Below are 26,067 nucleotides of genomic sequence, written 5' to 3'. Positions count from 1 at the left end.
CTCCATGTATACATATTTGTGCATTTTTGATATCCTTGTTATACCAAAAACTATTTACATTAGACAGCCAGCCTTCAGGAACGGAATGGCTATATCAAATCTATAAAACAATAAGGTTTTATGGTAAATTGTTGTTATGAGAAACAATGAGGAAAGACAGTTGTCTTCTACAGTGAATGGCCTGCTGCAGCTAGTCATTTACATTATTTATTTGTAATATGAACCTGTGTAGATGTAAAGAGCAGTACCCATTTAAATGGTACTCTCCTTCGCAACTCCCAACAGTTCCTTTCCCTTACAAATCTTGTTTACCTCTCTCTAGGTACAACTAAGCACACAAATGAAAACTCACTGGACAGTTACATTTCAGGTTTCAGAAGCATTTAACTCCAAGAACATATTCTCTCATACACTCTTAAATTAGTTCTTTTCTCTGTCTTTAACTATGAATACAGAGACTGTTTCCTACATATTGTGAATTTATTTTTTTTAAAGGTCAGCTAAGCTAGGTTACACAACACACTCAAAATGCACATGCTTTTAAAGATACAGTCACACCAACAAGCTAAACTTCTTCAGTTGAGGAAGCCCTCTGTCCCAAAGGTTTTTCAAATGCCTGTTCCAAACATTCTTGTTTACCTTCATCAGGGTCCCTTGCGAAGACCACTGCAACTGGTGTCTTTACTGTGGTGTTATCAAATATGGCTACTGCACATTGACTGGGAAAGAACTGTGGAGGACTGTCATTTGTATCCTGGATGTCCACAATTACGTCCACCTGGCAAAAACGCCCTCCTCCATCTGTTGCCTTGGCAACAAGCTGGTACTTAGATATGAGCTCCCGATCCAGTAATGCAAAAGTGGTCAGCTCCCCTGGTGAAATAAAAAGTGGCATAGAGATTTCACAGGGTCATAGAAATTTATGGGGTTTCTTGAAAAGTTTAAGAAATAGTTTCTGTTGTATAGAAAAATGATATATACATGTCTGTCTTTATGAAGAGATAGCATCTTCTCTACCTCCTAAGACTTAGCGACTAAGCCCTTAAAGAAAAGGTATTTTTAAAAATGAAACATAAGTGAATTTAACAGGTCCTCATTTATGCTAGAAATATGATAAAGACAACACAGAGAGTTGTTTTGTAGGGATGTGGACTAGCACCAAAATTCAGATTCAGAATTACAGCCCTTTGGGTTTGGATTTTGAAATTTAAAAAATTCAGAATTTCTGGATGTTTGGAACTCTATTGCAACCAGTAGGAATATTACACAGTCATTGTTTTCCTATTTATAAAAGCACAAAGAGGCAAAACATTTTCAAAAGATTTATCTGTGTCTTCTGACAGCTTTTCAGTGATTGTGCCAAACCAAAAGAGTGCACACCAACAGCCAGCGGTACCTCAACATTAGGAAATGATTGCAGTGGGTGTACTGATCAAACCCTGACCAATGGCAATGCCAACAGGAGATGCCAGCAGCATTGGGAAAACAGAGAAGACACTAAGTTCTCTGCTCTCACTACTCTTGGTTGCAGAGTATCTTTAAGTTTCATTTCTCAATAAATCACTTTAGGATGCCTAAGAAATGTTTCATTTTCATTTCTTCCTCTAGTGAGCAAAAAACCTATCCTTTTACTATCTGATCTATAGGAGTAAATGGGACTCCAAATTCAAATTTGGATATAAAAAGGTAAAGGTTCCCCTTGACAATTTTTGTCCAGTCGTGTTCGACTCTAGGGGGCGGCGCTCATCCCGCTCTTCAAGCCATAGAGCCAGCGTTTGTCCGAAGACAATCTTTACGTGGTCACATGGCCAGTGTGATTTAGATACGGAACGCTGTTTACCTTCCCACCGAGATGGTACCTATTTATCTACTCGCATTTGCATGCTTTCGAACCGCTAGGTTGGCGGGAGCTGGGACAGGCGACGGGAGCTCATTCCGTCACGTGGATTCGATCTTACGACTGCTTGGTCTTCTGACCCTGCAGCACAGGCTTCTGCGGTTTAGCCCACAGCGCCACAACGTCCCCTAAATTTGGATATAGTCTGAACTATTTAAATATGGCATTATTTGATGAATTCTGAATATTCTGAATCTGGACACACATCTCTATTTTTTTTGTTCACAGGAAACTAAAGGTTTCAGTTCAACTAAGGAATTTTTCATAAATACCAACATTTTACACAATGAAGATATATTTTTGATAACCTTTCTCTCTGTGTTGGTAGATTCCATTCCTACCTGTATGAGGGTCCAACCGGAACTCTTCAGCACCAGGTCCATGGAGACTATATGTAATTTGGCCATTGCTGCCGACATCAGCATCTCTGGCTGATACTTTCAAAACAGAAAACCCTTGTGGTGCATCTTCTGAAACTTTGCCTTGGTATGGTGCCTGGAAAAATAAAGAAGAATCCCATAAAGCAAAATGATTAACTTTATTCCAATGCCATGAAATGCAAAGGGGCCACTCCAGATTTGTTCACAGATGTAATTCCAAACAATGATGAACTGGCCATTTCTCATGCAGATCACTGTTTTTGTAAAATCATAGGATCAAATTGTGAAAAGGAAGCAACGAGCCATAAAGAACTAGCCTAACTCAAATGCTCAAAGCTAGGACCATCTACTCCCTCCAGCTACGTATTGTTCTAGTTGACTATGGGAATACTATACCAATCCAGTATGAATGGTGGGGCTAGGGAAATGTGAGTCTAATGGATGCTTGAGAAGAGGGCCATCAGGAAACTCAAATGAGATCCCTAAGATCAGCTACAGGCCACCTTTTGCCAAAAAGCAGACTCATGTATCTAATTCTCATTTGAAATATGTCCAGCCCCATGGACTTAAATTAAGCCTCCTTTCACCCCCCTTTGAATTTTATTGTGTTCATGTGTCCAAAAGTGACAACTGTGTAGAAAATGTCATTGCAGAGAAACTATCTCAGAATAACTCAAGTGATTTAAGTGATACAAAAAAAATCTCTTTTATAGGTCTTCTTCGTATTACTGTCATGGTTTTCTCTTGGTGTTTCTCTATGCATTCTATATTTCATGACAACGTGCAGTTGCCATAGTGAACATTGCACATACTCAAGGTTCAGAGGCATCAAAGACCATAAAGCAGGAGTGGGGGACCTAAGGTTCAAGAGCTGAATTTAACGACCTCAGATGGCCAGAACGATGGATGTGCAATGGGAAAACATTTGGGTCTAAATCATTTTGGGTTATTTTAAGGGGTGACTTACTAGTTTTCAAGTTTTTCAGGTATCAGCCCTTTTGATAATATATGAAAGAGATAAGTTCTTTTGGGTTATTTCATTTCATACACACCCATTCATGTTTTGCCTCACATTTTCCTCAAAGCCCTAAAAAAAACTTTAATAAGTAAAAATAGCAACAAAACAAAACCAGGGGCAAGGCCAGCAATCCATGGTAAATTAACTAAATAATACAGTTTTTAAAAATTAATCTAACAAGGACCCCACCTACAGATACAAGAGGGAAAAGCAAAATAAAAACACATAAACTGCCTCCTTTCCAAAAAAGAAAGAAAAGCAGGGAAGTAAATAAATGTAATAATACAGTTAAAGACAGTTTCCCAAAGCAAAATTACTAGAATATGGATAGATTTCTCTCTCCACACCATTGCTATCTTCTCTCTTTTCCTCCAGAGGCAAAAGATCTACCGACACAGGCAGAGAGCAAAATCAAGATGGAGGATGCCGGGCAGCTCAGCAGCACATGGATCCCACTCACAAGGAAGGACTAAAGCAAAGAACAATCTTCACTGGGTTCCAACCGATCGCAATCCTTCTACAATTCAAAATTTCCTCTCCTCCCTATAGACATTCTGACTAGCTGTGGACAGCAGATCTCTCTAAATGGTTTGATTAAATCTTTGCAGGCAAGTCGAGAGACAAGAGATGAAGAAACGGGCAACCAAAAGACAGAAAAACAAAATAATCCTAAATTTTTGTTATTTTCTCTTCCTTTAAAATGAAGCATTCGGATTTCAAAGGTTCTCTATGGAAAATTAACAAAACAATCCAAAACCAAAAGTAAGAGCCTCTTACTTTTCCCCATTCATATTAACCTGAAAATCCCATCCTTAGCCGCAACCAAGTTTTTATGACACCACATTTCGTGGTTTCTTGGTTTTTGTAAATCTCTTCTTGCTGCCAATTCCAAAGTTCTGAAATGTCTCTTTTAAGGCTTAATTACCAGCTGCAACAATTCTAAACGAAAATATGTAGGTATTTCTCTTCTACCCTTTCCCTTCAGTTGCACCCCTACTGGGGAAATGTCCCCAGAGAATTTCCCTGTAATTTAATTTGCCCTTTTCACAAGGAATTCATGGAGTCTACACTACAGTTTGCTCCAGTTCACTTTATTTATTGCAGTGTCTCTGCAGTAGGCAAAGTGTTCCTGAGGCAACAAATGCAAGTGAGAAGCAATGGCAGCCTCCTAGCTGTCCTTCCTGAGCTCCTGACCTTTCACCATTCTTTGACATGAGAACCGTATGTGACATACAACATGTGGTGTAATTCCTAAGCTACTAGATTGGATTGCTGCCCTTTGGTATTATGGAGGCCTGAGGTCTGGATATATATGTGTGTGTGTGTGTGCCCTTATCCTGTGGTGGTGGTGTGAGTTGCCCCTGCCCCTGGCCTGGATAATAGACCACTGATTGGTGGAGAATTCTATCCAACTGGCAGCTGCCAGTTGTTCAACTGCCAATCCATCCAGTTTCTGCATAGGAATGAAGGGGTTGCCATTTTGTCTTTAAAGGAGCAGAATGACTTGAGGCTGTCCTGCATCTCCTGCCAATCTAATTCAGAAGGGACCAAATAAGTCAGGACACATTAACTGCTCAAATAACTGCCCCACGATGCAATGTATCTGCTCCAGGTCTGCTTCCAATTCAAATCGCTACGAAGTGTAGACATACACAATCACCTGCTTGCATTCAGGGCTGTTATCATTGACATCAAGGACTGAGATCTCCACTTCTGTTGCTGCCTGAAACTTTCCATCAGATGCCATGACTTTGAGCAGGTATTTTTCTGTATCTTCCCTGTTTAGAAGCTTCTTAGAAACAATCCTCCATTCTCCATCAACCTCATTAACACTGAACTGTCCCAGAATGTCTCCTTCTGATAAGACAAAGACAGGATATGAAAGGAAACACATTTAAGAGTTTCAAGGAAGAAGATCATATAAAAGAGGAAGAACCCCTAAGTCTACTATGTGCTACTTACTCAGTCCAAAGGATATGTACGGAAACTAGAAAATACTCCTGTCCCAGGATGAACCATAAAAAGAAGAGAAACTTTGTCCCATTGATTTAATCTAGCTTCTTGCCAATTCACAAAATTTGTGTGGAGCTTACAAATTATAGATTGAATTTAACAAAACAGCTATTTCACTAAACACTTTGTCTCAGAATCATAAAATTTGTCCCTAACTCCCACTACTACTACTACTACTACTACTACTACTACTACTACTACTACTACTACTACTACTACTACTACTACTACTACTACTACTAGTAGTAGTAGTAGTAGTAGTAGTAGTAGTAGTAGTAGAGCTTCCCCTTAGACTGGGCAAGAGCAGTGGAGAGAAAATTGTCCTTTGGGATATCCCCTCTGGCCTTGTTTAATTTGAGATTTATAAGAAAAGCCAAAGGGAATATAAAGAAGCAGATCTGGGATACAGCTCTCCAATGTGATAATGGGTCCCATATTACTCAGTGGCTGGGAATCACAATAAAATCTTAATCCCAGCAGATCATCCTTACAACTAAGAACTGGCAAGACATCTGAGAGCTTTCACATTTGCCGGTTTCAGTGCTCTGAGTCCAGCCATTCTAGAGGGAAGATACCCATATACCCCTTACGATCAACGTCTTTGCCATTGCCAATCTGGTATGGTGGGAACCATGGAAAATGTCCTGCTGTATTGCATATGTTATAAAGATTCACACAACCTACTTATTTTCCAAATTTTAAGCCAATATCCAGGTGAACATGATAAATTTTCTCTGGTAACATCATAAGCTACCAGAGAAAAATAATCTCTTTTCTCTTCTCCTATCTGATTCCTCAAGTAAACTATAGGTAAGGTTGTGAAATTCTGTGCAGAAGCTTGTATAATAAGAAAATAGATAATTTAATCACTGCAGTAATCAAATTAGAAATTTACATTTAACTGCAATTTGAATTTCAGATAGCTTTGTATAAACTGTAAATATATGATTTATTATTGCATTTTATTTTGAATAACTAACATGGTCATAATAATACTAAAGTAAAGTAGTTGAGCTGTGAGGGGGACATACTTGGAAGCAATCATATAACCACTTAACATTGTCTAGACACAGTGCTATCCACATGACCAACCTACCAGCTGGTTTATTTGGCACTAGTTACTGTGACATACAAATCTCCTCTCTCTTTGATATGAGGCATCTGCAAAGTTCATCTAGAATGTCTCTGCATTTTATATATTTCATAGAGAAATAAACATGGGCCACTTAATTTCTGGATAGCTGAATAAATGGGCGTTAATATTTCTGATTAATGAATAATTGATTCCTTGGCTTTTGGAATATTTCCTAGGAATGACTTTCATAGTGCAATTGTAAAAGAAGTTGGCTATATTTTATTGACAGCAGTATTGACTAATATTAAAATGATTTAATGCAATATAGTTCACTTGTGCAACATTTTTTCCATCCCTTGCCCCCACCACCCATGATTATTGAGCACAACATGGCACAAGAATGGACTAAGCACTAGATCTGTTCTGCAGGTCTCTAATTTCAAAGAGCAATCTTTCTCAGGAACCATGGTATGCAGTTTTCATGTCCATGATTCCCACAATAGCTCCTGATTAAAAATAGGTTTTATTAAGCTGCCCTTCTTTGATAATGAGCATCATCTTACATTTAAATCTTCAAAAAGACTAATATAGTAGGGCACCTCTTAATGACAGGAAAATCTATCTGAAACAAGATTTATTCCAATTCATCAAAATGTCAAGGAAGGTAATCTCTTACCAGTGATGTAACATGTGATTTGTCTGTTTTGCTCTGAAATATCACTGTCGATAGTTTCGAGAGTGGCAATAATCTGTCCAGCTTGAGCATTTTCAACCACTGAACCTTTATACATTTTGGAGGTGAACTGTGGAGCATTGTCGTTTTCATCAGTAACAGTGACCTCTACTAGGGCTTGAGAAGAAAGCTGGATTTCCCTGCCATGGTCTGATGCCACAACAAAAAACCTGTAGGTTTCCTGAACCTCACAATCCAGCTCTTTAAGGGTCATAATCCAGCCACTTTCACTGTCAATGGTGAAGAGTTCTCTGATGTTGCTTGCTTCTGATCCTAGGCTATAGGTCACTTGCCCATCACTTCCAGTATCTTGGTCAATGGCAGTGACTTGAATCACAGTAGTTCCTGCTGGCATGTTCTCCATGACAAAAGCCCTGTAGGGATCAGCCTCAAAGATGGGTTTGTTATCATTGACATCTTTTACATGGATGTTTATGGATACCAAAGAGACCAGGTCAGTATCTTGATGTGAGCAATGAGCCAAAACATCAACTTGGTACCATTTCATCTTCTCATGGTCCATTGCCTTTTGGATAGTCAAGGCCCCTGTTTGCTTATCCAAAGCAAATACCCCTTCTTTATTGCTCTCATCAGTTGACCCCTGCACCAGACTGTAGATGATGGGGTCTTCTGCCACAGCTCTAACTGAACCTATTTCTGATCCCTCTGGGAGATCTTCAGATGCTGAAAAGGTGTATAGTGGTTCAGAAAACCTTGGCAAAGACACTTCTTTTGGAACAACTTGAAGGTTTACTGGAACAACAGAATTCCAGTAGGGAGGCCTGGCATCTTCAGCTTTGACTTTAAAATTCACTTTACTGTTTTCTAGTCCACTGAGGCTTTCTTTCACTTTAACAACCCCTGTGACAGTATTAATTTCAATCACATCTTCTGCAATGACCTCCTCGACTGAATCAACAGAGTAAATTACATCGGCATTCACTCCTTCGTCTGCATCATAAGCTACCACCTGCATGACTGGGGACCCTTTGCTCACATTGGACTGGATGGACAAGATGTATTCTGAAGCTTTGAACTGAGGGGGGTTGTCATTTTCATCTGTGAGTATGATTTTAACAGTGCAGAAGGCTACTTTCCCCCCACCATCCTTGGCCATGATTTTAATAGCAACAACTCTCTCGGTAGAATTTTCTCTGTCCAGTTTCTGTAGGGTTTCAATGTGCCCCTCTTCATCAATTACAAATTTCTCTTGACCAAGTTTGTTTATGATGGTATAATCTACAGTGCCATAGGAACCATCATCTGGGTCAATAGCTGACAACTCAATCACTCGGGTTCCTACCTTAGCATTTTCAGCTAATACTGCTTCATAAACGTCCTGCTGAAATGATGGGCTATATTTATTTTCATTTGTGGTATTGATATACACTGGAACAGTGGTTTTAAATACTCCATCTGAAGCTGAGACTCTGAGATTGTAAAAAGGTTCCAGGTCCCTTCTGCAACGATTCAGGGTGGAAATTATTCCAGAAGTGCTGTTGATGGTGAAATGTCTTTCCTCATTTCCTGAAAGAATCAGATATTCCAACCTGAGTGCGTCTCTACTGTCAGGGTCAAAAGCCTGGACTTTGATCACTGTGTGGCCACAGGTGACCATTTCACTCACATTAGCCTGATAGTGGAGCTGACTGAACTCAGGTGGGTTGTCATTGATGTCCAATACACTGACAATTACAAGGGCTTCACTGCTGAGAGGAGGCACCCCATGATCTGTGGCACATACTTTAATGTGAAATTCATGGCTGGCTTCATAATCTAGAGGCTGAGTTGTTGTTATTTCTCCTGTGCTGGAATCAACACTGAAGAGCTGGGAAATGTTTGAACGGTCCTCCAAGACCTGATATGAAACAAGCTTGTTCCTCCCTGAATCTCTATCAGTAGCAAAGAGCTGTATAACAGGAGTCCTTGCTGGCATTCCTTCAGAGACAGAAGCAGTGTAAACCACCTGAGAAAATACAGGTAAATTGTCATTAATGTCCTCAACCTCTATTTCTACCGTTGCTTCTGAAAAAGCACCCATTGCTGTGTCTGTGGCTCTGACAGTAAAGGTGTGTTTTGTACTCAATTCATAGTCCAGTTGGCTAGCAACCATAACCACACCAGTTTTGAAGTCAATATTGAACAGTTTAAGGGCTGTTTCTTCCACAATGTTGTATATTAAGCGCAGGCCTTCAGGGCTCCGAGCCTGGATATGGACAATCGGTGTATAGAGCGGAATGTTTTCAGGCACTCTCACAGTATAAAAAAGGCTTTGGAACAGAGGGTTGGATTTATTTCTCACGGTGATTAGAACCTCTTCTTCAGCATACAAAGGAGGCTCACCCGCATCTCTGGCAATAACCAGGAGTGTATATTTATTTAGAGTTTGATAATCAAGGGGTTTCTTGAGTGAGATGTCCCCTAAATAAGGGTCAATCCAGAAATACTTGTAGTCTTCCGCAAAGGAGTAAAAAATGATGGCATTATTTCCTAAGTCCTCATCGGTTGCAGAAACCTGAAAGACCACATCGCCTGGCTCAGTACCCTCTTGTATTGTTGTATAATAAGGCACATGTTCAAAGTGAGGGGAGTTATCATTAACATCATCCACATATATTTTTACTATTGCTTGAGATACCCTGGGTGGATTTCTCATGTCCTTTACCTCTACTGCAATCTCATGTATGTCCTGGGTTTCACGATCAAATGCCATGCCCTTGGTTTGGAGTACTCCTGATGTCTCGATCATCCTGAACTTCTCTGTGCCATTCAAGACAGAGTAAAGGAGTGGCTCATTCAACTGATTCCCAGTCACACCAAGTACAGCCAGAGTTTGAACATCTGTTGAGTTTTCCTTCACTGTTGCTATATATAAATCTTGATCAAACCTTAAAGGGCTGTCTTGGGGTTGAATAAAATTAAGTCTAACCAAAGTGTTAGTCGTATATAAGTCATCCCCAGCTCTGACCGTGAGCTCATGAAAGCTGGCCAAGGCAGTAGCATTCAGCACAGAGATGACACCAGTTTTGGGGTGGATATAGAAGATGTTGTCACGATTCCCTTCTATGATACTGTAAATTACCCTGGAGTCTATATCTTCTGCATGAACTGCAAAAAGCTCCATACCATGATGGACAGGAAGATCTGCAGAAAGTTCATAAACATCTTTGGTAAATACTGGAGGACAATCATTTATATCCTTGATGTAAACAGTCACCTCAGTGGGTTTTGAAGCAAATAAAACAGGATTGCCATTATCATGGATATGAACAGTAAAATGGAAAACTGGGGTCTGTTCATAATCAATATCAGCATGTGTAGTAAGAGTGCCCATGCTTGGATCTATTTTGAAAAACAAGAGTGCCTCTGGCTGCAAAATTTCATAGACCAGCAGAGCATTAGAATCTTGGTCAGCATCTGACGCCTGTAGCACTAGTGGGGTATTGTTTTCATCCATAACCATGCTGCCCAATGGACTGTTCTCACTGATCCAGCCAACAAAGGAAGGCTTATCAAATACAGGAACGTTGTCATTCTCGTCTGTGACATAAATAAACACTGGAACATGTACAAATGATCCTGCCATGTTGGTCCCACGGATTTTCAGCTGATAAAATGAAGTCTGCTCAAAATCCAGATTCTTTCTTGTAGAAACAAGGCCAGATTGGTAGTTGATTGAAAATACACCATCCTCATCTCCTTCTTTTACTTCGTAAGTAACACTTGAAAGGCTTGTGGCTGAAAGAAGAATGACAGAAGAGCCTATGATAGCAGACTCACTGATCTCTGTGACATATTCCTCCTTTGTAAATTTTGGAGGTGTGCTGTCAGAGGGCTTTACATGAATGCTCACAGTAGCCGAATCCTTCATTTGGGGAAATCCTTGATCTTCTGCTTTTACAGTGAGTGTGAATTTTTCTTGCTTGCACTGATGGAGCTTCTTAGAAACTGTAATAATTCCAGATAACTCATTGATAGCAAAAAACTCTCCATTGTTCCCTGAAAATAAATAAGGAAAATTTAAATGTAGAGAGCAAATCAACATTTGAATTACTGTACCACTCACCGGTTTGCATCTCAGCAACAATTACAAAGTAGACATATTTCTCTCTCTCTCTCTCCCTCTGTGTGTGTGTGTGTGTGTGTGTGTGTGTGTGTGTGTGTGTGTGTGTGTGTGTGTGTGTGTGTGTGTGTGTGTGTGTGTGTGTGTGTGTGTGCATGCGCGCAATGATAAAATCTTTGGAGAATTTTTGGTGAAATCCCTCTAACTGTATAGCAGAAATGCAGGGATTCACAGAGCAGAATAGCTTCATGTTCCTCAGAGCAGTCTATGTCTTTTCTTACCAACTGGCACTTGCAGTCTTAGTAATGCACTCTGAGATATTTGTAAGAGACAGAATAAAAATGTTTTATTTATTTATTTTTAATTTATTTACAGCAAACTAACAAACCTGACTGCTTTCAGCATACAACTGACTTAAACACACTCAAGGGGGGGACCCAGAACAGAGAGGTGGGTCTCTCTTTGAATGCAGAGGCAGTGGAGGAAATTTTGGTTAGCGGTGGATAGATTGATGGTCACTTCAACCCAAAAAGGTCCCTCCCAGCCACACCTTCTTCAGGCAGCATGCAACGTTACAAATCATTCTAAGACACATCTTTCTGTACTTTGGGGGACTGCACCACACATCCGAAGTATTAGAGTACCACAGTATTACCATCTACAGACAGCTGGCAAATTAAAGGGGATAATGAGGGAGCTGCTTCTGACTTAAATCACTCATAAGTAAGCCTCATTAATTCACCTTATGTCTGAATGATGTCTGGTGCCAAAGCATTCTACTCAAGAGAAAAGTAACCATTCCTTCACTGGGATGCTACTCTTTCCTTAAAAAGAGATCAGAATGTGAAACTCTATAAGCCTTGTGCAACCTTCAGATAGAAAGGTTAACAAACATCTCTCTTACAGTTCACTTCTCATGGTTTGAAGATAAGAGGAAGTGAAAACTGATATGGAACAAAGCGTTGTAATGCACAGCAGCCCAAAGACCTATCAACTTGAACTAATCCAGGAAATATGCTCATGTTCCTGGACGTGTTTCTGCAATTGTTCAACAAGCTGTCTAAAGCAAGTTGCTTATTCCCTTTTATCAGGAGCAGTGAAATGGATCTGGTGAACATGATATGGTCCGTGTACGTATGTATTATTATAATATTAGGAAGAGACAAAGACAACACAGTGCTATATTGGCTGCTACTACTAAATAAATAAATGCTCAGGAAAACACCTTTCCCTCTTGGCTTAACTTCTGTTCTTTGAGGGACAGCCTGAAGTTCTTGTACCACAAAATGAAAGATTTTGCTTGTAGATACAAAGACAACCTTTCTATACATTAGATTCTATGACAATTCATTGCAAGATTCAGAGAGTCTGAACCACATCTTTACAAACAGGAGGTATTGCAGCAAGGCATGACTAAGTGGCTATGTATGATCTGGATCAGCTGTTGTAGGTAAGTCTACGATCTTAAAAGAGCATAAACACAAGAAGAGAAAAAGCAAAAAGGCTCATGACTTTAGAGATTGTGATAGTAGTTGAGAAGCCCCTTGGCACCTTCTTTACTTCACAAATAGCCTTTAAGCATGGGGGTGGAAAAGGATACAAGGCACTTTACATTCCTGTTTATATAGCTTTTTTTAATGCTAGTCTTGCATACAATAGAGCATTGGGAAAGGATAGCATCTTTAGCTAGCATACACAACCTTACTCATGATTGATGCAAGCAATTGTAAGCATATATAATGAAAGATGAAAGTCCCTCACCTGCCTCAAGGTAGTAGTGGACTTCAGCATTAATGCCTTGATCTTGATCGAGGGCTCGGACTTGAAGGACTTCTGTACCTACTGGAGCTTCATCCAAAACTTCTGCATTATAGTGGAGGCTGGTGAACTGGGGAGGATGGCTGTTACAGTCCTCTACATGAATAACAACTCTAGCAAAGTCTCGCTTGATTGGGCCCTCCTGGTCTCGCACCTGAGTAGCAGAAGAGAGAGGGGCATGTGTCAGTTCCCTGAATCATCAGTCAGTCTCTTGATTCAAAGGAGAAAACAAGTGAAGTAGCAAAAGGCTCTTAAACTACAAATAGTTTGTCTGTCGGATCAAAACTTAACATTCCATAAACACTGTAATTCTCTGATCTTTTATTCCCCCCCTCCAAATCAATATCATTTACTGCAATTCTTCTATATCCAACAAGTACATCCAACAAGTTTTTGCAGCACAGAACCATCACATACAATAATCTCCTTTAAGCATTTCCAGTTAGGTTCTGTAATAAACTACCAGCCACTAGAAAACATCTTCCTCTGTTCATCTTGGCTGGAATGATACAGCAGCCAGTTCTATTCTTGGGGACATGGCTGTCAAGAAATTGCAAAAATAAGGGATCATAGTTTCTGTTGCACTTCTAGAAAATCAGGGTTTGTGCTTCATGGCTAGTATGACCTGACCAGGAGAAGGGGGAGAAGGTGCCCATTAGTAACTGGGAGGAAGCAACCACCTGTGCCTTTACTCTGTGAGAAAGGAAGCTTCAGGACTGGACTGAGCTCACTTCTTGGTACAGAGTTAATTAGCAGAATGGTTTCAGGGGGGTTAATGGAGGAGAAAAAAAAGTTATTCTCTTCTTAAGTTCAGAATAACATAGCACCTGATTGGCAGATCTTCTGGAAGAGTCTGGAAACTGGCATTAAGGGTATAAAAGTGGGGATAGAAATTACTTGTTACATAGCCTACATAGCCTAGTTATCTCTTAGGAAAATTATGTGCTTATCTGCTGTTCCACTACATAACTTTCATTCTGTATATGCTCTGGAACTATGCTGAAGCTATGCCAGGATATTTTCCTGTAAGACTGTTCTTGAATTGTTCTTGGCTCAAACCTTTTGAAAGCTTATTCTGCTCCAGAAGCCTTTGACTATTCTGTACTGATTGAAACTCTTTGGAAGTTTTGCTTTTTAATTTTTTTACCTCCTTTAATAAAATAATTTTAAAACAGTTTTTGCTTCTTTTGGAGACTGAGAGGGTTAATGGCAATAAAACCGGGCTTGTCTCAATTATCTACTGGAAGCTTATGTGTTTTGTGGGAATTTTTGGGATCCTTACCTTTTAGGGTTGGCGTGAGAAGCAAAGCACGTAATATTTGGGATTTTTGATAACTCCTTGGAAGTACTGCTTGCTCAGAATGGACTAAGGTGTGAGGAAGGTACCAGGCAGGAAACTTTTCCGCAACCATAGACATATTTCGCCATCTTGGGTTTTACTCACACCAGGACAATTAGAATAATGTGGGTCTCTCTAACCTGGTGTCATCTTGACACTGATTGACTATGGAAAGGTAAATTAAAGCAACTGATATCTTCCTAAAGAAACTCATGAGTTGAAAAAAGATCCAAAAGTCACACCTGCCTCATATGTTGTCAGTATTGGTCATCCTCACTTAGGAAAGTAGAGTAACAGTCAAATGAAATGCCTGTAAGATGTTTATTTGTGTAACACCCAACACAGTTCACATAAGAACCACAAACCAATACTTACAAACTGTTGTATGGAAACCTCAACTATCGCTTGCAATGCATAAGTTCAATAGAGAACTACTTTCTGGCCAGAGATCCAGAAACCATCACTACCACATTTGAAATTGAAATGTAACTGTCTACCTGAATTCACCTTGTACCCCTTTTTCCAATGGCCATTTACCACTAACAGTTGAGATAATTTCTTGCCTTAATAACAATCATTTGCCTTGAAGTCAATTCTGACTTATGGCAACCCTTTTTGGCATTTTCTAGGTAGCAAATACTCAGAAGTGGTTTCCCACTTCTGGGGGCACCCTGGGTCTGTGCAGCTTGCCAGCTAGCCGATTCTTCTCCCAAAAGGCACAGTGGGGATCAGACTCCCAGCTTCTGGCTCTGCAGCCAGATATCTAACACTGAGCTGTGTATGCATCCACATAGCTAAACAAATCTCATCGTAATAGGCATCTATCAAGCATGAGTGTCCAAATAACCTCTACACTGGAGCAGATAAAATCACATATAGGAGTTCCTCTTCAGACATTCAGCCACCTTTGCTCACTTGGGAAGGCAGAGTTAGCTTGGTCACCTAGTATCAGGAGCAGGTCCAGTTGCATTGCCCTATCCACAATTCAACATGTGAATCCCTTTTGTGCATGCAGCACATGAGCTGGACTGTGGTAGTCCTGCTAGAGACACAGAGCATTCGTCACCCTAGGACTTAGGAATAACTTTCCTTAAGATTGACAGTTTCCTGCCCTGGCAGGAGGTTGAAGTGGATGACTTTTTACATTGCTTCTGGCTCTACAGCTCTAAGATCTAGATATCTATCGGGCAGAATCCTGACGTACTACTGCCATCACACGTTGACATGAGCTCTCTTGTTCATCCAGGCCAGTCGACTTTGCAAAACCTCCTTCTTCTGTGTTTCATTCATTTAATTTTTAGTTTGAAATAAAACAAATGAGAGAAAATGGAATAGAAATAGAAAAAGAAAACATGAAAGGAAGGGTGAAAGATGTATAGACCATAATAATGGGCGAGGCACAAACATTAAAGTGAACTGATTCGTATTTCCAAAAAAGAGAGGCTGATCTAATTTGGCACCTGTAAGCGACATGTTCATTCATAGAACAAACTTCAACATATAGGTATTTTGCAGGTTTCTGCCTGCAAAATATCACAATCCTTTGGGTGGTTTTGTGGTCTGGATATTTTATAGGTTGTTAAACATAAACTTGACACTTATAATGCTATCTTAACTTCATTTGGCCTCTTTGATCCTCCAAACCATTTGGTTTCGTTTGCTGTAAGCCACTTTGAGCCCATGGGATAGAGCAGGATGTACATGAAATAGATAAACAAGTCGCTGCCTTTCTGTGATTCACGTACCATTATTATCAAGGTATGCAGTGGCATGGATAAAGAGTTGAGACCTGCCCTGGTCATGAGAGCCCCAGTGCTTGGGTCCATGTGGAAAACCTTCATACTTCTGGGATCCACTGCGCTCTGAAGGGTGTAGATCAGCCCTTTCCCATGGTCTTTGTCTCTTGCACTAACCCGAAGGAATTCAGTCCCAGGCCGTGTGTCTTCTGGAATGCGCATCTCATACTGTTGTTCCAAGAACTGGGGACCATGCTGGTTAATATCAATCACACGGATATAGGCCTGTGGAAGAGTTGAGAGAAAGTGTGGGGTACAGAACTTAGAGTGATGCCAGGTATGAAGGAAATTCCTAGACAAGCATGCCATTGATGCCACGGAAATGTCTTTGCAGGGATGCCTGCCTTTGGGTGGCTGAGGATTCATCTTTGGCGTACCAGGGGTTGCAGGGCTTGGATGTGCATGCCCTGCCATATGAACATATAAACACAGATCTGAAGCAGGTGCTTCCAGCAATCACCAAAGACCCTTCATGTTCTATCCCAGTTGTGTGTTCTCTTGAGCTACTTACTTGTATATTATGCATTCTGCAAACAAAAAAAACAGCTGTGAGCACTTCTAGCACAAAGGGGGGCAGGACAAGTGTTAAGGATCTTATGCATAAGTGTCAGCTCTGATGCAATGACCTTACATCTACTGTAATATGGTATTATCATAGACCCTCATAAGAAGTAAAGTCACATGGGTCATCAGAGTCAATCAGATTATATGGAAGTGTGGATAAATATTCAAGGACTCTGGGGGCAAAGGGCGAGGAGAAGAAAATAGTTACAATGAGAACCAGCAGTTAGGGGAACAAAATGAGCAAAAAGGTAGGAATGTTTGGTGATAATTAGATTAGTAGCACTGTTTATCGAAAGTAATTTTCTGAACTGCAGATTGCTGTGTAGATCAATTCCTGTTAATTTTATTCCAGGAAACAGGCAGAATACAGATAAAAATGAAATAGTAAAAAATGTATACATATATCATAAATAACATAGAATCATATATGCAAATATTTTCCTTTGTAAGTGGAAACATAAACCTTCCAATTAAGCTTGCTGTTAAGTGCTGAAAACAGATCTGAGCGCTTCCTTTTATTTATTCTCACTGTTTTCCACTGTGCAACCAAATTTTTAGAAAAAAGGAACAGCCTGATGTAATAATTTTCTTTCTTTGGTGAAATTCAGCTTGCCCTGATTTTACAATAGTAGGCTCACTGACATACTCAACAGGAATAATCAGTGCCAAGGAAAACAGAGAAAGTAGTTACTGGAGGCTGATGGTATATGTCAGCCAAGGTGTGAGAAGATGCTTTGCTGCTCCTGGTGGCAAAACAATTTTCTAAGACATTTAGAATACCATCAGCTTATTACTGAGACAGCTTCACACATTATATGTAATTCAAATGGTTACCAGAAAAGAAATGTTCAGAGTTTGCTCTTTGTTGCTTTGAATGTGGTTTTTGTGTTTATTTTGGTTACGATTCTAGTGTGGTATTTGCTTGATTTTTTTTTCAGTAGTTGAATACTTACTATTTCTAGCTTTTAAATATTGTCTTTTACTAATGTAAGCTGCCGAGTCTTTTTTAAAGGAGAAAGGCAGGGTAAAATATTTTAGAAAGAGAAAGAGAGAGAGAATTTTCTTGGTAAACTTTTTATGTATCCTTTCCAGCATTAAGGAATGGTGGAAAGGATATATAAAATGCTAATGGAAATATAGTTATGTCTGTTATATAAATATTAGGCTGTTTTGAACCTCTTTAATTTTCATTAGATTAGATTAGGCATCCTTCAGTCTCGAGAGACTATTGTAACGTGCTCTGTATGGAGGACTTGGAACAGCGTCTAGTGTGGCTGAGAAGGCCAATTCAAGAGTGACAATCCCTTCCACACTGAAGACAAATCCAATCTGTACCCCATCTACCTCCCTGATTTTGCTGCCTTCGTGAATGCCTCTTTGCCTCGGCCTGCTGGACATGGGTCTCTTCAAATTTGGACAGTCCATGATGCACCGCGTGCCTCCAGGCAGAACACTCAGATGTCAAGGTTTCCCATCTGTTGAGATTCATTCCTAAGGCCTTTGGATTCCGCTTGCAGATATCCTTGTATCGCAGCTGTGGGCTCCCTCTGGGGCGATTTCCCTGCACTAATTCTCCATACAGGAGATCTTTTGGAATCCGACCATCAACCATTCCCATGACATGCCCAAGCCAACATAGACATTGCTGCTTGCTAATGAATAATAATAGTGTGCTTTCAAGTTAATTTTGACTCTTACCAGGATTTTGGAGGCAGCTAATACACAGAAGTGATTTGCTATTTGCTTCTTTTGGGGTGTCCTGGAACTGTGCAGCTTTGGGGGGGGCTAATATTTTTCTGTATGCTAACAGAATTAATAATGGCTTGGCAACTATATCAATTCTGAAGAGGTTTAATGGTGTTCTAGGAACCTCTTTGAATATGTACTAGAGAAAGAGGTAGAGCATTTGTTATAGAGAAAATTTAAGAAAGGAGGACATCTGTAAGAAAAAGTGCTCCTCTCCCTTAAAAAAATTATTTGATAATCTAGATCATTGAACCTGCCTAAAGAATGAACTGGCCAAGGAATAAAGAAAGAAACTGAATTTTGAGTTTTGGTTTTTGGTCTACTAAAATGCTCGCATAAAAAGAAAAAAAATGGCTGAAATCTTGTTGTTCAGTGTAGCTAGTTGCAACTAAGTCCAGATTAAGTCCATTTAGTCTAGAACTTAATGGAAGATTTGACTTACCAAGTCTCAGCTGATTAAACAGGTCTCCTATAGTGCAATTTACTATGCTAAGTAACAGTGTTTCACCCACTGATTTTGTTGCAGCTCATCCACAGGATATGAATTGGGTACATCTGAAATGCCAATAGTATCTAAATTGCAAGGCCTTATGATATAGGCAATTCAACCAACATACTGATGTCCAGCATTCTGGAACCATCAAAGTAAGCGAGAATTCTACCTTTGTGTCTAAGGTCCATTTTCATCATTACATTATCCACAGATTATAGAAGACTCGGGATGAGGCTTTGTGGATGCTGACCTGTGTCCTGATGATGTGTGATCCATCGGTGACTTCTATTGTGAGGTTGTAGTTTGACCTTTTCTTTGCATCCAGAGCTCTTGCAATGACTATGCTGCCAGTGCTCTTTTCAATGTCAAAATCCATTTCATCATCACCACCTTAGAAAAGAGGGAGGGCTTAAGCAGGTAACTTTGTGACACAGGCCAGGGGTATGAAAACAGCATCTCCTAAGGGAACTAGAAGGAAAAACAATCCTTGCAGCTGTTGGCTGAATTTGCAATGAATTCATGAAATCTGTTGAGAAATACTTAGAGAGGTGTAACTGAGCAATATAAAAAAATGGGCGTATGCCTCTATGAAAAGATTCTATTGTCATAATTGATCTTTGTTTATTTACCTCTAATTTTGCATTGGCTTAAGAATGTAATACTTAGTTTGTTGATGCAATGTCATTCAAGGTAAAGAGAAGGAATTTAAATTAACAGGAGGGCATGTCCTCCTGCAAAATAAAACAAGAAGCATCAAGGCAATTTGGCAAGGAAGAATAATCTGCTGGCTTCACCACAGGGTGTGATGCTTAAAACCAGTTCCCCCTTCCCCTATTTCTCTCAGCCCTGCTGAGACTTGCCTTGTTCCCATCTTCCAGCCTCCTTCCCTCTCTTATATTTCTGTAATACTTTCAACAAAGTAATTGAACTCTATGCACTCCACAAGAAGCAATTAATTGGTCAACATGTTTCTGATGTTATGGATACCCTGTAATTAGAGAAAATAAGTCCTTAACTGTTCAGACTTAACTCCTGAAAACATCTAAGTACACAGTAGGAGCGTTTATCATTTCACATAATTAGCAAATTAATTTGCTTTGTTTTATGACTGGTCATCTGGACTTAAGTTTGTGGTTCCTCTGGATTCTGTATATTCCAGACAAAACTATATATATATTAGAGCTGACAGCCTGTTAGTGTTGGAAATATGTCATTCAGGTAGATGGTAGATAGTCGTATTTGAGAAATCAGACTCTCAATTATATGTGTGTGTGTGTGTGTGTATGTATGTATATATACATATGTACATATACCGGTATATATACATATGTACATATGTACATATGTACATATGTACGTACGTACGTACGTACGTACGTACGTACGTATGTATGTATGTATGTATACATATGTACATATGTACATATGTACATATGTATGTGTATGTATGTGTATGTATGTGTATATATATATATATATGTATATGTATGTATGTATGTATGTATGTATGTATGTATGTATGTATGTATGTATGTATGTATGTATGTATGTATGTATGTATGTATGTATGTATGTATATGTATATAAAACTCTATAACTCTATAACTCTCCTCTATATATATTATTGTGGAAGACCACATCCAGGATGTGAAATTCCACTTTCTTCTCTACCCCTGTCCTGATTATTACTTTTAATGTCACCTGTTGTCATTTTTAAAAGTCTGTTCAGCTAAGTGAACAAATGAAGAATTCATTTGGCTGGCTGGCCAGAACTTCATAAAATCCTCCCTCACCTACAAGAAATTTAATGTACTCAGGTTGGAAACTCACATGATGCTTATCAATCTAAGGAGGATTGGACGTGGCTGAGAAAATACCATTATGTCCTGCAAAAACACAACAATAAAAGTATTGCTTCTGGTGTCAAAAATTATGGTCTCAAAAATGAACACCATTATGGTGAGGGAGTACAGCAGGGATTAGTTTTAATCATTCTTCCAATTCCACTCCATAGTTGGAACCGTAATCCTACCAGTTATATCACGATAATCAATAAGCATCTATTACTCTCACAGAAGTTCAGATAAAGCAGCACAAGGAGAGGGAAGAGTTTGCTTCTGAATGTTGGGAAAGTATGCCTCAAGAAGAAAGGTGAGACAACTCCACTGCTATAATTCAGAGAAGAAACTGTGAGAGACACAAAGAAGGGGGTGGGTGGGAAATCCCAACCAGCCAGATACTCATATGTGAAGAAGCTGAATGTGAATATTTATAGAAAAGGGAGCAAAAGCAATGGGTGGATTAATGGAGGAGAACAATGTCAGAGAATATACTTGCACAACTCAGCTGTCTGAGCAGACATGTAAGGATATTGACTAACCTGAAGACAAGTGACAGGGAAGAATGAGAGCACTTATGTTAGATTTTGGCTTGGAATTCAAGGTCAACATCGTGTATACATGTGCCACATCCCCTGCTGTAATTCTATGGAAGCTCCACACTTTCTGGGGAAACCACGCAATGCTGGACAGCTGCAGAAACAGACTGGATCCCAGCAGTAACTAAACAGACTCATCCCCACACAGACACACCTATGCACAGACTTTGCAACACAGTTCACATGCAACAATGCATACCGATGTTCTCTTCTATGGAGATTGATCTCTATGTAGGCATGAGTTAGTGGGTTAGCAGATGATTTCAGGCATCCTACATTATGAATTTCCTCTTTCTAAAGCTACCAGAGCTAGATATTTCCATTGTGTTTGACTCAGGTTCATTCTGCTTTTTTTTCAGCCTCCTACAACCTGTGGTGACTGATGACTTCAATTTCAGTGGTGTTGTGAATACCCTCAAAGTTTTAGTTTGCCATTTTACAGGAGCTATCTAAGATGCTGTGCCCTGTCCATGAAATAGGTTCAGCATATTGGATAATTTCTGTAAAAAGCATACTAAAATCTGGAGTAAATTCACAGCATCTCTTGAAACGAAGTCACTAGCTGCAAATATGTACCTACAACTGAAGAGTCATCTCCTGGCTCCAAAGTCAGAGGCTGGGAGTTCAATTCCCCACTGGGCCTCCTTGACAGGGGCTGGACTCAATGATCCATAAGGTTCCTTCCAGCTCTTCAATTCTAAGATTTTTTTTTTAATGTTTATTTACAGTGTTTCTACCAGGCCAGTTTCTGCAACACTTTGATTATTTGCCTAGTAATTAGTCTCCTCCAACATGCAACACCTCTATCCAAAACTGAGGTGTACAGGTCAGGCATATACAGTGGAACCTCGACTGAGGAATGTCCCTACCTACGAACATTTCAACTTACAAACCGCTCCGTTTGCAAAATTTTGCTTCAACTTGCAAATGGAGCTTCGACTTACAAACACAAAAAAGGCAGGGGGAAAGGGCGGGAAATTTGAATTTACTGTACTAACTGTTGGTGGCGAAGAGGCTGCTTCTTTGTAGCTCTTTTGCCCCAACAGTTAGGGAAAGAGATGCAATGGGGGTAGCCCAGCACTGGGAGGCTTGAGCTGGCCTGACACTTTGGCTGCTCGCCTCCGGCTGCGGCGGAGGCAGCGGAGTGCCGAGAAGCTTAAGCTGGCTGGATTTCTTTGGCTGCTCGCCTCCCAGCTTGCCTCCTGCTCGCTCCTCGCCGCCCTCCGCCATTTGAATTTCCCGCCATCGGCCCACAGAGGGTGGTGCTGAGCAAGTGGAAGGCAAGCTGGGAGGCGAGCAGCCGAAGCACATCCACCAGGCTCAAGCCTCCCGCCAGCGGCTGTCACAGCAGCAGTGGAAGCCTGGAAGGCTGAGGAGGCTTTGGACTGTTAAGGTGCTGCTTTTTCCTTTTTAAAAAACTGTTCTTGGTGGGTTTTGGAGGGTGGGTTTGAACTGGGGGTTACGTTTCTGTGCTGTGTTGTCTTGTTTTTGGATGTGTGTGTGTGTGTGTGTGTGTGTGTGTGTGTGTGTGTGTGTGTGTTTTGCAGTCCCAACATGGGACTTGCTCAGTTTATTTTTATATTTGGTATTTTTTTTAAATGCTGGAACGGATTAATCCCATTTAAATGCTGGAACAGATTAATCCTGTTCCCATGCATTTCAATGGGAAATGGTGCTTCGATTTATGAACATTTTGTCTTGTTTTTGGATTTGTTTGTGTGTGTATGTGTTTTGCAGTAACAATATGGGACCTGCTCTGTTTATTTTTATATTTGGTATTTTTTTACAAATGCTGGAATGGATTAATCCCGTTCCCATGCATTTCAATGGGAAATGGTGCTTCAATTTATGAACATTTTGACGTACTGTCCCAATACGGATTACGTTCGTAAGTCGAGGTACCACTGTACCAGAGTTCTACACCATTAGTCATTAATTCTGGAAGCATCAAGGGCATTTCAAGAGAACAGAGAACAGAACTGGAACAACACTGGCCACCACAGCTGGAAACTGTCATATGTGAAGCATTAAAGGGAAACATTAACAAGTGAAAAATGATGTACCTTATTATCTCAGTTTCCCAACCTTGGAGCTCATACAGGGAAATATTCTGTCCCAGACTCAGTTCTTTCAGTGTCAAGGTTTGAAGAAGAGCCAAGATCTATTCTGCTAAAGATCAGCATGACTCCCAGCCAAAGAATGAGAATGAAAAGATATTAAAAAGCAAAAGAACAAAGCTCAAGGAAGGAAAGGCCTTATTTTCCATGGATGGTACATGTTCTCAGTAAATAAGAAGTCACCACCTAACACATCCTCTTTGAATTGAGGTACTAAAACCTATCAAGCCATTCAGCCATTTTCTGGTTGAAGGAGACCTACTGATAAAGGTGGCCAGTTGTTTTCAAAGTATGTGAAAGAGCACCAGAACCTTCTCACTTTATATAAAGAGAATACATATGCTGGCACATTACGTCATCACAGTAGACCAATGGTTAGAATGTGGCTCTTGGATCAGGGAGTTGAGGTGGGAATTTGCCAACAGAAGCAGGCAAATATGATCTAATAGGCAGTACCAAAAGCTGGTGGAATGGAGTTCATGATTGGAATGTGGTAACTGAAGCATATAACTTATTCAAAAGGACCAAACTAAGCAGGAAGAGAAGAGTAGCAGCATTATATGTAAAAGTAGGTGCATATGTGCAAGGAAGTCAATGACCAAAGCCAAACAGTGGAGGTAAAATTAAAGGATTAAAGGATTAAAATTAAAGCTGCCTAGAGTAGTCAATTGACTAGATGGGTGGGGTATAAATGCAATCAATCAATCAATCAATCAATCAATCAATCAATCAATCAATCAATCAATCAATAAATGAGAGAGAAATAACAGTGACATCCCTGTGGTGCATCTGGAAGCCAAACTGAACACTTGGATAATTTGGCTTTGAAGTCTGTAGCTGATGTGCTACAGTGAAGTTATTTCTCTCTCCTTTGAGTTTTACTCTTTTTATATCAGATCATCAAACATTCAAAAAGGATAGATAAAGGAATAAAGAAAAACTTCAAATTATCCTGATGTGCATTCAGAATCCAATTCATCCAAGAATTGAAGGTCCAACAAAATTTCTCATTTCACTTGTTGACAACTTCCTCTTCCAGAAGGTTGAAGAAGTGGCAAGGAGATCAGTTATCCTGGACTTGGCTCTCACCAACAAGAATAAATTATTCAACTAGTTGGAATAGTGGGATGTTTGGGTGGAATCTGTTCTAATGGTGAAAGGAAAAGTCAAAAGTTGATTTCAATAAGCTCAACGCAACACGAAGGTGACAGCATGAGTTTCTTAAACATGGGGTATTGAAGACACACCTCAACAGTACCTTTGAGAAAGAGGTGGGGGGGCATCTAAACAGCTAGTGGCTGATAATATGCTTTGATATTATCTGAGATTTAAAGAGAGGGACAAATCACCAAGGAAGAGTACAAATTAATAGTCAATATCTGTAGCATTTCACAGACTGGGATGGAGCGTGCCCAGTCTCAGAACTTCAAAGGATCACTCCCTCCCTACTCACAAGCCATCTTTGGTCAAAAATCCATTGGGAGAAGACCAGGAAGGCTAAAGATCAGAATGAGCTGAGACTCCTTGCACAGGAGTTCAAACAAACAAAAGCATGGACATCAGCTCTGCTCCAAACAAGGAAGTGGCAGTCCCATGTGGGTGGGAAATAGAGGGTTTAACTGCTCAGTACTTTGCTGCAATAATTGCTAAGAGCCACCATGGGTATTTCAAAAAAAATGTCATGGCATATTAATCTTGTCTTGCTCTCTAATTTTTTTTAAATAGTTACATGCTTGGTCCTTCACTGGATTGCCATGGATGCAGAATATCTTGATTTCAGAAGGGCTTTTAACAAAGTTCCTCATCATATTCTTGTGGCCAAAGTGGCAAAATGTAGACTATCTGATACTACTGTTAGGTGGATTTGTAGCTGGTTGATGGGGTACAGCTAAAGAGTCTTTATCAGTTGTTATCATCATCCTGGAAAAAAAGCGAAAAGTGGAATGCCACCAGGTTTTGTATGGGCACTGGGATCAACTCTTTGTAAATGAAATGACTTGGATGAAAGTGTAGCGGTGATGCTTATCAAATTTGCAGTTAACAGAAAACTGAGAAGGGCAAATACTGAAGTTGATAAAATCAGGATTCATTATGACCTTAACTGATTGGAGAATTGTAGCAAAACAAACAAAATATGTTTTCAACAAAGATATGAAGTTGTATATTTTAAAAAACTGGATGCACAGAATTGACAGCAGCTGACTTGGCAATAGTATGTGTTAAAAAGGGATCTAGGAGTTTTAGTAGACCGCAAACAAAACTTGAGTTAGTGCCAACAACAACAAAAGCTAATGGAAGATGCATCCACAGAAGTACAGAATCCAGCTTGTGGAGAATAATAGTAACATTCTGCTCTGCTCTGGTTATGTACCATCTGAAATACTGTATTCAGTTTTGGGTTTAAGAAAGATCTATTGAGACTGTGTCTAGAGAAGAGGTCTGCAAACAGCTCTAGAAACAATGACTGAGTATGATTAGCCTGGGGAAGAGAAGATGAGAGGTGATATGGCAGCTGTTGTAAAATATTTGAAGGGCTTTCTTATGGAAGATGGACAAACTTGTTTTCTGGAGCTCCGGA

General features: G+C 39.9%; 1 protein-coding gene across 2 annotated transcripts in view; it reads right to left on the bottom strand.

The window, feature by feature from the left end:
* FAT2 (FAT atypical cadherin 2) overlaps positions 1–26,067 on the bottom strand; it is an 84,461-nt gene that overhangs the window by 22,797 nt on the left and 35,597 nt on the right. For both annotated transcript variants that reach the window (XM_078385627.1, XM_078385628.1), the window contains exons 6-12: positions 19,186–19,325; positions 16,082–16,357; positions 12,941–13,151; positions 7,060–11,115; positions 4,956–5,152; positions 2,239–2,392; positions 640–873 (exon numbers count right to left, since the gene is read on the bottom strand). In XM_078385627.1, coding sequence (XP_078241753.1) covers positions 640–873; positions 2,239–2,392; positions 4,956–5,152; positions 7,060–11,115; positions 12,941–13,151; positions 16,082–16,357; positions 19,186–19,325 — 5,268 coding nt within the window. The remainder of the gene's footprint in view (positions 1–639; positions 874–2,238; positions 2,393–4,955; positions 5,153–7,059; positions 11,116–12,940; positions 13,152–16,081; positions 16,358–19,185; positions 19,326–26,067) is intronic.

This window comes from Pogona vitticeps, chromosome 2 (genome assembly GCF_051106095.1).
Source record: "Pogona vitticeps strain Pit_001003342236 chromosome 2, PviZW2.1, whole genome shotgun sequence".
Lineage (NCBI taxonomy): Eukaryota > Metazoa > Chordata > Lepidosauria > Squamata > Agamidae > Pogona > Pogona vitticeps.
This window is presented reverse-complemented; position numbering and strand designations above follow the sequence as displayed.